The sequence below is a fragment of the Molossus molossus genome, unplaced genomic scaffold, assembly GCF_014108415.1.
Source record: "Molossus molossus isolate mMolMol1 unplaced genomic scaffold, mMolMol1.p scaffold_m16_p_21, whole genome shotgun sequence".
Taxonomy (NCBI): Eukaryota; Metazoa; Chordata; class Mammalia; order Chiroptera; family Molossidae; genus Molossus; species Molossus molossus.
Window position 1 is genome coordinate 32,260,997 of NW_023425357.1, and position 13,235 is coordinate 32,274,231.

The window sequence follows — 13,235 nt, forward strand, 5'->3', positions numbered from 1 at the left end:
GATGCCATGTACAGAAAGGAGTTCTGGAAAACAGATCAGATATCATTGTCCATGAACTGGGCTCACCCTTGAGGAACACAAGAGTCAGTGTGATCCTAAACAGCATGCCAAAAACTCTGAAAACTGAACTAAGGAACAGAACCAGAGGAAAAGGAGAAAGAACAATGCTTAAAAGTTATTTGAGGAAAGAACATTATTTGAAAGACATAAACTTACAGATTCAAGAAGTTCTGTGAACCCCAAAGAGGAAAAACCCAAAAGAATTCAAGCCCAGATACTTCATAATCAAGCTGTGGAAAATTAAGACAAAAAAAAAATTTTGAAAGAAGCTAGTGAAAAATTGAAACACTGATTATACCTGAACAATTCAAGGGACTGCATGAAGGTAGGGTGTGCAGGAACTCTCTGCACTATCTTTCCTTCTCTGAAAATCTAAAGCTAGCTCAAAACAAAAAGATAAACAGCCCAGCCTGTGTGGCTCAGTGGACTGAGCATCCTCCCATGGACTGGGAGGTCTCAGTTTGATTCCCAGTCAGGGCACATGCCCAGGTTGTTGGCTTGATCCCCAGTGGGGGGCGTGCAAGAGGGAGCTGTTGGATGTTTCTCACATTGATGTTTCTCTCTCTCTAAAAAAAGGAATGAAACATATTTTTTAAAAAAAGATTCTGCCAGTGTGGCTCAGTGGTTGGGTGTCGTCAACCCATGCACTAAGAGGCCGCTGGTTCAATTCCTGGTCAAGGTATATGCCCAGGTTGTGGGCCCAATCCTCAGTTGGGGGCATGCAGGAGGCGGCCAATCGATGTTCTCTCTCATCGATGTTTCTATCTCTCTCTCCCTCTCCCTTCCTCTCTCTCTAAAATCAATAAAGAAAAAATATTTTTATTTATTTATTTATTTTTAATCCTCACCAAAGGACATTTTTCCATTTTTTGTTCAGATAGAGTGGGAAGAAGAGAGAGAGAAACATCGACGTGAAAGGAACACATCGAGTGGCTGCCTCCCACACGACCCAACCAGGGCCGGGGACAAACTGCAACCGAGGTATGTGCCCTTAGCGGGAACCAAACCTGGGTCTCTCTGGACCATAGGCCGATGCTCTAACTGCTGAGCCAAACCGTCCAGGGCAAGAAAAAATATTTTTATTTAAATTTTTTTTATCCTCACCTGAGGACATTTTTCCATTTTTTGTTCAGATAGAGCGGGAGGGAGAGAGAGGAAGAGAGAGAGAGAGAAACATCGACGTGAAGGGACACATGGAGTGGCTGCCACCCACAGAACCAACCAGGGCCGGGGACAAACTGCAACCGAGGTACGTGCCCTTAGCAGGAACCGAACCCGGATCTCTGTACCGTAGGCCGACGCTCCAACCGCTGAGCCAAACCGGCCAGGGCAAGAAAAAATATTTTTAAGAGCACAGCAACAAGAGAAAAAATAGATAAACTGGATCACATCAAAATTTAAAACTTAAAAAAAAAAGATAAACAGATAAATAATTAAATATTGGCTGATATGTTAGGGGTAAAAATAAAACATTTACTTACATTTAAAGAATAAAACAGGAAACCTCAAAACAAATTTCAAATTTGCATAAGCTCCCAACACAAAACACTTCTGTTATTGAAGTATTTCAGCAGAAAACTCTGAGAAGGCCCTGGCTGGTTTGGCTCAGCGGTTAGAGAGTTGACCTGCGGTCCGGAGAGACCCGGGTTCGGTTCCTGCTAAGGGCACGTACCTCGGTTGCAGTTTGTCCCCAGCCCTGGTTGGGTTGTGCGGGTGGCAACCACTCGATGTGTCCCTTTCATGTTGATGTTTTTCTCTCTCTTTCTCTTTCTCTCTCTCTCTCTCTCTCTCTCTCTCTCTCTCTCTCTCTCTCTCTCTCCTCTCTCTCCCTCCCACTCTATCTGAACAGAAAATGGAAAAATCCTCGGGTGAGGATAAAAAAAAAAAACTCCGAGAAGCAGCAATGGCTAAGCAGTTCTACCACCTGGATTCATAATCCCAACCAGTCTTCATATATCTTTAGGCCTTAGTTTTCCCAAGTTTAAGATCAAAGAGTAGAATGAGATAATCCCTAGTCCTTCCCAGTTCTCACATTTATCTTCAGATAAAGTAGTTAGAGAAGGATTCCTCATACTTCTCTAAACTCTTTCTCTAACAACTAAATGGTGGAGTATCTTAGAAGTTAAAAGAATGAAATCTGGAACCAGACAGATTTATGTACTTCCTAACTCTGCTATTTGACTGGGGCAAGTTACAACTTTTCTGGAATAATAACATCTACCTATAGGGGTGTAAGGATAACATGAAAGGAGGTATGTAGAGTACTAAGAACTTTAGAAAGTGCTCAGGACATAATAAGGGTATAAAACAAATATTGGTTATTATGAAAGTTCTACCTTAAGCATCCTTCTTTTCCTAATACAAGTATTCTTTTCAAGGTATCTTACATTCCACAGCTTTAACATCCCCATGTACCTGACTCCCAGACCTGTATTTCCTCAGCTTTAGTTCCACATTTCCAACTATCCAGACATCAACTGGATACTTACTACCACTTGAAAGTAAATATGCCTAAAATCAAGTTATCACCATTCCTGAAAACCAGCTCATTCTTCCAACTCAAGTCCTGCCATTCTCCTGAAGTCAGCCAGGCTCACAACCTCTAGAGGCAGCTTCAACTCTTACATTCTCTTCCTCAACTCCCTTTTTCTTTTTTGTTCAATTTTTTTAATTCCTCACCCAAGGACATTTTTTGCATTTATCTTCAGATAGAGAGGGAGGAAGAGAGAGAGAGAGAGAAAGAAACATCGATGTGAGAGAGACACACTGACTGGTTGCCACCCACACAACCCCAACTGGGGCCGAGGACAAACTGCAACCAAGGTACGTGCCCTTAGCGGGAACCGAACCCAGGTCTCTCTGGTCCATGGGCCGATGCTCTAACCGCTGAGCCAAACCAGCCAGGGCTCAACTCCCTTTTTCAATCAACCATCAACTCTTACTGATTACTACTTCAAAAAATCTCATGTGAACGATTTCTTCCCATTGCCCAGTTCAGACCCCTATTAATTCACACCTGAATTACTATCACACTGCTGCCAGATTCATCTTTCTCTGGCTCACCGGGATCCCATCACTTCCTGCTACCATATGCCAAATGAAGGCTACACTCTGATACTGCACTTAAGACCCAAAACAATCTGGACTCAAATTATCTGTAATTCACAAAACATAACTTGAGATGTCTAGTCTCTCATCCCATGCCCTCCTTTTTCCTTTCTGCTTACTGCAATTCTGTCCATTTTTAAAGAACCAACCTAAATACTACATCTTCACAAAGACTTTTCTGATTCTAGAGATCTTCCTCATTTTTTGAAGAACGATGACAGGAAACTTGAGTATCAGCTATCAAAATATATCATAAAGGTATATTAATTAAAATAGTTTTGGTTTTGCCCTGGCTGGTTTGGCTCAGCAGAGCGTCGGCCCACAGATCAAAAAGTCGCAGGTTCGATTCTGGTTCGGTCCCTGGGCCTGGTTGGGGTCGTGTAGGAGGCAACCAATCAATGTGTCTCTCTCACATCGATGTTTCTTTCTCTCTCTCTTTTTCTCTCTCTCTCTTCCTCCCTCTATCCCTCCCTCCCTCCCACTTTATCTGAAGATAAATGGAAAAATATCCTCAATTGAGAATTTTTTTTTCTTTATTGATTTGAGAGAGAGGGAGAGAGATAAAAACATCGATGAGAGAGAACATCGACTGGCCGCCTCCTGCATGCTCCCAACTGGGGATCAGGCCCACAACCTGGGCATGTGCCCTGACCGGGAATCAAACCGGTAATCTCATGGTGCATGGGTCGATGCTCAACCACTGAACCACACCAGCTGGGCAAGAATTTTTTTAAAAATAAGTTTTGGTATTAACAGAAGACAAATAGATCAACGTTAACAGGATAGAGTCCAAATATAGACCCCTGCCTATATGGGAATTCAATAATAATAATGTGATGTTTCAAATCAATAGGAAAAGGATGAGCTATTTCACAAAGGTTATTAGGACAACTGGCAATCTATTCATAGAGAAAAGGAAAGTTAGATCCCTCTCATATTTAAAATTATACAAGTACTGGAAAAAAAATATAGAATATGTTTTATGACCTGGATAGGGAAGGAATATAAATGCATAAAGGAAAAGACTGACTAAATCTGACTAAATAAAATTTCCGCACAATAAAAAAAAATAAACAAAATTAAAAGACAAGTTATAGAATGGGGAAAAGTTTGCCACAGACATAATATCCAAAGGATGATATACAGAAGTCCTGCAGATCAGTATAATAAAAAAAAAGACAACAGAAATTAGCTCAGAAGTATCACTGGATCAAAGGAGAAGAAATCTAAAGATCCAATGAAAATATGAAACAATATTCAACCATACCAGTAATCAGGGAAAACAAATATTAAAACACTGAACTGAGTCCATAATATTTTCCATTAATTAGTAAAAATTCTTAGTGCTAATAGTAAAAGGAGATATTGTAGACAAAGGTGTATACATTTGTTCTGCAGTACTAACAATTAATATTTTAACTGCACACATCTTATGAACCAATAATTTCATGTATCTTGAAACACAGGTGCACAAAAAAGGCGATTTTACTACAAAAAGGCAATGTTGCTACAATGTTGTAATAGTCAAAAACTGGAAGTAATGTAAATGTCCATCACTAAGGAAATGGTTAGACAACCTTTAATACATACGACATTCAATACTTTGCAATTTAAAGAAATGAATATAGAAGACAGCTAAGGAAAAATCTCCAAAACATATTGTTGAGTAAAAAAGCACAAAGAACAATACTAAATGATACCATATAAGTAAACAAAATATATTTCTATGAATACACATTCATAGGAATAAAAGTTGGAAAATTCTGAACAGGAACATACCAAATTGATAGTAGTAGTTATCTATTAAGTAGTGAATGGGCTTGGGAGGTGATTATAAGAAATTAAAACACTACAGAGCCCTGGCCAGTCTTGCTCAATGGTTAGAGCATCAGCCCTCGAACCGAGGGGTCTCAGTCAATTCCCAGTCAAGGGCACATACCTGGGTTTTGGGTTTGATCCCTGGTCCCAGTGGGGGTCGTGCAGAAGGCAACCAACTGATATGTCTCTCATCAATGTTTCTCTCTCTCTCTCCCCCTCCCTTCCACTCTATCTAAAAATCAATGGAATATATCCTCAGGTGAGGATTAACTAAAAAATAAATGTATAAGGGCAGTGAAATATTTTTTAATATATCAGTTTTACAGTTAAAAATATTAACATGAGAAAACATTTTTTTGCAATTTGAGGCAAGGATTAATTTTAACAGTAATACCTGATATTGGCAAAGGTGTAAGAAAATTAGTATTATCAAATTCTACTTATGTAAGTGTACAATGATACTGCCCACCTGTACAATTTAAAAAAATAAATACAATTTAAAATACAGCCCTGGCCGGTTTGGCTCAGCGGTTAGAGCGTCAGCCTGCGGTCCGGAGAGACCCGGGTTCGGTTCCCGCTAAGGGCATATACCTTGGTTGCAGTTTGTCCCCGGCCCTGGTTGGTCGTGCGGGTGGCAGCCACTCGATGTGTCCCTTTCACATCGATGTTTCCCTCTGTCTCTCTTCCTCTCTCTCCCTCCCACTCTATCTGTACAAAAAATGGAAAAATGTCCTCGGGTGAGGAAAAAAAAAAAAAAATACAGCCCTAGCCAGTTTGGCTCAGCAGTTACAGCGTGGGCCCTTAGACCAGAGAGTCCCGGATTTTGTTCCCACTAAGGGCACATACCTTAGTTGCAGTTTGTCCCTGGCCCCTGTTGGGGCCATGTGGGTGGCAACCAGTCGATGTGTCTCTTTCACATCGATGTTTCTCTCTCTCTCACATCAAAATTCTACTTGCAGGAATCACACCCTCTTCCATCCACTCTAAAGGTTAGCCACTCTCCTGATTTTTATAATAATCATTTCCTTGCTTTCTTTATATTTTTACCTCTTATGTAAACACCCTACACTAATTATACAGCATGCTAAACTACTATACCAAAAAGAATATAATGGTTCAAACATAACAGAAATTTAATTCTCTGTGGGAGGGAATTGTGGGTTGTCAGGGGTCAACACTGTTAAGAATCTCAGTCTGATGGTGGCTCTGCCATTCTTAGCACATGACTTCAAATACTGCTGTGATGACTGCCATCCTAGCCCACGGAAGAGTACAAGAGCACTGAGAAGCATGTATGGGAAGCTTTATGAACCAGATGCAGAAGTGGCACGCAATTCCACCCATACCAGTGAAGAAAAATTTTGTCACATGCGAACACCTAACTGCAAAAAAAGGCTGGGAAATGAGGTATAGCTTGGCAGTCATGTGCCCAACTACAATTCTATTATTATGGAAGAAGGAAAGAACAGATTTTGATGGACAGATAGCAGTACTTCTACATTATCCCTAAGCCATATAGCTGCATTATGCCCGGTTTTGAATTTCAAATTAATGGAAACATATGTGATTATTTTGTATCTGTCTTCTTTTGTTTGTGTTTATGTTCTTTGGGAAGAAACTGTCTTAAACAATGTGCAGAATATGGTACAGAAAGAAAAGCTCAGGCTGGGAATCATGCTACCTCACACCTTCTAGAGACTGCCTTTCCTCATACACAAGTAAGGAGTTAATAAATGTGCTCTCTTAATCTACATGACTGAGCATGCTATCCACTCATCTTTAGTCAAATATGTTACTTCCAAGCTTTTATATCATGAATTTGCACTGAGCTAGTCATTCCACTCACTTTCCCCCCAGCATTCCCTCTCCAGCAAGACTGATAACTGGCATTTGTATAATGTCTGTTTGGTGTACCAGGTACTTTTTATATCTAGCAACCACAGCAATATTAACTGGTTTGAACTTAGGCCCTTATGCCCTGACCTCATTAACACTATATTCTAGCTAAGCTAATTCACCAAAGACTACACATGAAATATTTCAAGCTAATTATTAACTATTTGCTTCAAAGAAAATACTTCAACAATATTTTTCTTTCTGTCCCTGGCAGGTGTGGCTCAGTCGGTTGGGCATCGTCCTGTGCAGTGAAAGACCACAAGTCATATTCCCGGTCAGGGCACGTGCCCAGGTTTCAGGCTCCATCCCTGGTGGGGGATGTGCAGGAGGCAGCCAATCGATGTTTCTCTCTCATATCGATGTTTCTATCGCTCTCTCCTTTCCTCTCTCTCTAAAAAAAAAAAAAAAAATAGAAATTTTTTTAAAAACTTAAAAAAAAATTTTTTTATTATTGATTTTAGAGAGAGGGAGGGAGAGAGATAGAAAGTTCCATGAGAGAGGACATCGACTGGCCACCTCCTGCATGCCCCCCACTGGGGATTGGACCCACAACCTGGGCATGTGCACTAACCTGGAATCAAACCAGCGACCCCTTTGTGCATGGGTCAACGCTCAACAACTGAACCACACTAGCTGGGGGGGAAAAAAAATTTTTTTTCAAATCTTTCCTTCTGTTAACAGCGGTTGTTTCTGGATTCAAAACCTGGGTATTTTGAAGGAGCAAAGTAAAGTGAGGCATACTTTTTGTAATGGTTTCAAGATATGTCCAAATTGATACTCCTCTCTTCAAAAAGTGAGGTCTAATTTCCTTACCAATAGTGTGGGCTATATTTGTGATTCACTTCTAATAAACGGAAAGTGGTAAAAGTAATGGTAGATCATAAAAATCATGGAGGCCGCCCTGGTCACTTTGGCTCAGTGGTTAGAGTGTTGGCCCACAGACCAAAGAGTCACAGGTTTGATTCCGGTCAAGGGCACGAACCTCAGATGTAGTTCGGTTCACGGCCCAGGTCGGGTCATGTGGGAGGCAACCAGTCGATGTGTCTCTCTCACGTCGATGTTTCTTTCTTTCTCTCTCTCTCTCTCTCCCCCTCCCACTTTATCTGAAGATAAAATATATATAGATCTCCTCAGGTGAGGATTAAAAAAAAAATCATGGAGGCCAGTGTGTGTGTCTCATCACTGATGGACGTTAGCTGCCATATCATGAAGAACTTAGGCCGACCAATAGAGAATTCCAAATAGCAAGGAACTGAGATCAGCCAAAGCCAGAGAACTTCTCCGGATAAGGAACTGAGACCTTCTACCAACAGCCAGATGAGTGAGCCATGTTAGATTTGAACCTTCTAGCCCAACTCTAGCCTTCATATCACTATAGTTTCAACCAACAGAGTGACTACAATCTCATGGGACTCAAGCCATTAAGGCTAAATTTCTCCTGATTTCTGACCGACACTGTATGACATAATAAATATTTATTATCATTTTAAGCCACTAAACTTAAACACTAAACACTAAAACAAAAAAGAGTAAAAATAAAAAGGAAAGATATTTTTGGCTAATACTTCTAAGTCTTCCATTAACCACCACCCCTTGTTTTTGTTGTGTAAGTACATTAGTACATTGGCTTAAAAACATGTTTTTTATCTTCACCCAAGGACATCCTTGCATTTTATCTTCAGATAGAGTGGGAGGGAGAGAGGGAGGAAGAGAGAGAGAAAAACAAGAGGTTGCCACCCACGTGACCCCAACCAGGGCCGGGGAAAAGCTGCAAGTGAGGTACGTGCCCTTAGCGGGAACCAAACCTGGGACTCCCTGGTCCGCGGGCCAATGCTCCAACCCCTGAGCCAAACCGGTCAGGGCTAAAAACATTTTAATTAAATACTTTTAAAAAGCTGAAGGCAGATAGAGTCATAAATGATCAGCTGAAAAGCAGTTAACATTCACAAAGCCACTGATAAATTCTTACCACCATAAAATCGAAGCATACAGCCGAGGTCAGGATTTGTTGCCTCCTCCTGTATGCGCACAGGATCGTCATATCCCAGCCTGGATAGGTACTCATAAACAATCTGAAGAGGTCGTTCAGTAGGTTCCAGTCTCCTGATTGCAAAAGAAAAATATTTAGTAAGTAATAAAAATGCTTAATTTAATTTGTTAAATCTTTTCATATGCTCTAGATGTTTACTTCTATATCAAGATTTTCTTTAATTTCATATGATACAACTAATGTAAATAAGTGGTGCTCGAAGTTTTTCGTCCCAGGATCCCTCTTATACTCTTTGAGGATCCCAAAAATCTTTTGTTCATATGGGGTATAACTATTGCTATCTACTGAATCAGAATTAAAATTGAGAATTTCAAAACATTTGTTTATTCATTTTTGTTTGTTTTTGGTTTATTCATCTTTAAGCAACAATAATTAACCAATGATATTAACATAAATAATATTCTTTCAAAAATGTATTTTCCAAAATGAAACAACTTTAGTAAAAAGAATAGCATACATTTTTGTAAATTGCTAGTTGGATACAAAACCGCTAGATTACCTGCATCTAAATTCGATCTGTTGTGATAACACTATTTAGCCTTTAGAAAACTCCTCTGTACAAGCATGAAAGACTGAGAGTAAAAAAGAAAATCAGTGCCTTCATTATTACAAAATAGTTTTGACCTCACAGACCTCTTCAAAGAATCTCAGGGACCCCTACATGGTCCTTTAAGAACTTCTGGTCCAAACTTAAAAACAGCAAAATTATGATATAAAAGATTATACGTGGTCATATCTGACTTCATATAAGCTGCACATACAATTAGAGATGCAGACTCTGGATTGCCTATTATGTCCCAGGTACTATATATTTCCACTGGCTTCACAGATGATTCTTCCATAAAAATTAGGAATAAAATGGCCTAATAATTCTCCAGAAATCATTATATTACATGGTCCTAACTAAAAGCTAAAGTAAAATAAGAATGTCTAGTAATGATTTGTGGCTCCTGGTGACACTGCATATTTTGTTTGTTTTATTTATGTATGTATGTATGTATTTATTTATTTATTTATTTATTTATTTTTATCCTCACCTGAGGACATTTTTGCATTTGTATCTTCAGATAGAGCAGGAGGGAGAGAGGAAAGGAGAGAGAGAGAGAAACATCAATGTGAGAGAGGCACATCGAGTGGTCACCACCCACACGACCCCAACCAGGACAGGGAACAAACTGCAACCAAGGCACGTGCCCTTAGCGGGAACCAAACCCAGAACTCTCTGGTCCGCAGGCCCACACTCTAACCGCTAAGGCAAATTGGCCAGGGCGACACTGCATATTTTAAATCACATAGATTTAAAATACTTTAAAATATTTTTTTAAAAAAAGGATCAGCCTGGCCCTGGCCAGTTTGGTTCGGCAGTTAAAGCATCAGCAGTTAGACCACTCAATGTGTCCCTTTCACGTCGATGTTTCTCTCTGTCTCTCTCCCTCCCACTCTATCTGAACAAAAGATGGAAAAATGTCCTTGGGTGAGGATAAAAAAAAATTTTTTTAAAAAGGATCACCCTGGCCGGTGTGGCTCAGTTTGGTTGGGCCTCATCCTGTGCACTGCAAGTTTGCCGGTTCAATTCCCAGTCAGGGCATATGCCCCGGCTGCAGACTCAATCCCTGGTGGAACGTGCAGGAGGCAGATGATCGATGTTTCACGCTCACATAACGATTCTCTCTCTCTCCCTTCCCTTTTCTCTACAAATCAATAAAAATATTTTTTTAAATGATCAGTATGTATTTCGATAGGGCTACATCAATAATAACAGCAAGACAGTTCTTTTACAATTATTTTATAAAAAAGCAAACAGTTATAAATACAGTGGCTAAGAGTATAGGCTCCAAAAGTCACACTGCCTTGGACTGTGTGTCTCTGTTCTGCCACTTACCAACTAAATGCCCTTGGACAAGTTGTGTAACCTCATTGTCTTAAATTCCTCATCAGTCTAATGGGAATAACAGTACCTAACTTATAGAGTTGTTATTAAATGTATTTAATTACAACAAGATATCATATCGTATGTAACATTCTTAGCAAAATATCTTGCATGTAGTAATTGTCAATAGCATATCAATAATATTTTAAAATATCTTAAGACTAAAACCAAATTTTACTTAGAATCAAAACAGAATATTTCCCCACCTGAGAAAACAAATAACCAAACCAAAAAAAAAAAAAAAAAGTATAGGAAAGTCTATGTACTTTAGAAAAGTTCTGAAGAACATTAGTCTTTATATCTTAAAAGGATTCTGCTTAGAAAACTTAAGAATTGTATTGATTAGAAGCAACATCATACAGCTCCCATCATGGCAAAAATATATGAAGAACATCTGTTCTATGGTTAAAGAACTAGAAAATACTGTTGCCAATAAGATTTAAGTAAAAATAACATGAATGCTATAAAGCTGAATGTAAACAAATGGATCAAAATGATCATTTAGGAGTGAAAATCGTACTGATGAGCAAAAAAAATAAAATAAAATAAGATAAAACAACCACCTGGCCCCTCTTATTTGCTCAGTTCAGACTTTTAGCTTCTATAAACTCAGAACTACTACATGGGGAATGACCAAAGAACTAAACGCCTATGAAGACCAATAAATATTGAATTTAATAAAAACAAAAAAAAATCTTTTCAGAATAAAAATATCAGTTACATTTAATTTCTAGTCAAATAAAATGAAAATTCACAAAGGGCTATGACGGACAATATTAGGCATTTTCCCCATGCAATAGAATGCTTCTTTAAAAATAAGATGCATTCTAAGAGGGGCTTCTAATAAACTGTCTCCTGGGAAAGTCAATTAGCTATGTAATATGAAGACTGACTGAAGGATTAACTTGAAGACAAGGAGACCAAGGGCACAAAGAGCTAACTATATCTTCCAGTGTCAAAAAGGATTAGACTTATTCTGGACTGCTCTAAAGAATGGGACTAGGAACAATGAGAAGTTGTTGCACAAGTAAAAGGGTTAAAAATGATGAAAAATATTTGAGCTGCCCATAACGAAACAGACTGCCTCTCAAAATAGCTCACTGAGCTAGAGAGCCATCCATCTGTCACCAATATTTTAGAAGAGATTCCTTAAAAATCACATTGGACTAGATGATCTTTAAGGTCTTTTAGAACTCAAGAATCTATTCCATATCCAAGATACCTTTCTAACATAACACAAATTCTACCTATCCTGATACTATTTTTGGATACAGAGTTTAAAACATCAAAATTCCAACAATGATCAGGACCGAGAAATAATACTTTCAGGTTAAATCTGGCTAGCTCAATTTTTTAATTCTTTCTATAAAACAAAGGGAAATGAAAACTTCCTAATTCTGACATATTTGACACAATCAAATTTCCTTTCCTAATAAGGCTCTGTCGCCTGGCTGGTGTCTCAGTGGACTGAGCATCATCCCATAGACTGAAAGGCCCAGGTTCGATTCCTGATCAGGGCACACGCTGAGGTTTTGGGCTCGATCCCCAGTAAGGGGCATGCAGGAGGCAGCCGATCAATGTTTCTCACATCAATGTTTCTCTCTCTCTCTCCCTTCCTCTCTCTATAAAAAAAAATCAATGAAAACATATTTTTTTAAAAGGCTCTGTAGATTGATGTTATTATAGAATTACACACCTGAAATCCAGAATTTTATTAACCAAGGTCACCCCAATAAATTCAATAAAAAATTAATTTTATAAAAGCCTCTGTAGATTTTGAAACCTCTCTATATTATAATTTCCACATAAAGTATTTTTCCTGTGGGAGGAAAAAAAAATCAAGAGAATCTCCACATCTGCTCTTATTAATTTAGCATAAAGGAGTAAACAAGAAATATTTCAAGAACTACAAAAACAAGTAAAATGAGAGACTAATTCCATTTACTTATTAAACTCATCTGCTTAAAAGATTAGAGAGTAAGAGGGAGGGAAATGCTGTAATATGCTTACAGATCAATTTTGTGTTTCAAAGTTCCAAAAGTTTAACAGGCTGGTAATTAGCTATTCGTTAAAACTCTCACATATCAAAGGAAAATTATATGCTGTAAAACAGGTGTAGGAGAGAATAATGTTGGCAATTAAATGATCCAAGGGCTCAGCATTTGAAATACTTCTAATTGCTTTAAGGAGAGACAGAAAGATTACTGTAATAGTTTTAGTTTACTTCTAAGGCTTCTAGGAGCTACTATGTCCTTTGTAAATCTGAATATATATGCATATGGTTATTTCTCTCCAAACCAGCCAACCAATACAGTAATGCTATCAACATGGATTTCTAGCTCTTAGCCAATAGTATTCTCAACAGTGCTCACA

General features: G+C 38.7%; 1 protein-coding gene across 7 annotated transcripts in view; it reads right to left on the reverse strand.

Annotated features, from left to right (window-relative positions):
• Positions 1–13,235, reverse strand: part of PHLPP2 (PH domain and leucine rich repeat protein phosphatase 2) — a 77,958-nt gene that overhangs the window by 52,371 nt on the left and 12,352 nt on the right. For 4 of the 7 annotated variants that reach the window (XM_036273937.1, XM_036273933.1, XM_036273932.1 and 1 more), the window contains exons 2-3: positions 9,970–9,993; positions 8,852–8,985 (exon numbers count right to left, since the gene is read on the reverse strand). In XM_036273937.1, coding sequence (XP_036129830.1) covers positions 8,852–8,985; positions 9,970–9,993 — 158 coding nt within the window. The remainder of the gene's footprint in view (positions 1–8,851; positions 8,986–9,969; positions 9,994–13,235) is intronic. The other 3 variants (XM_036273931.1, XM_036273934.1, XM_036273935.1) reach the window with 1 other exon arrangement.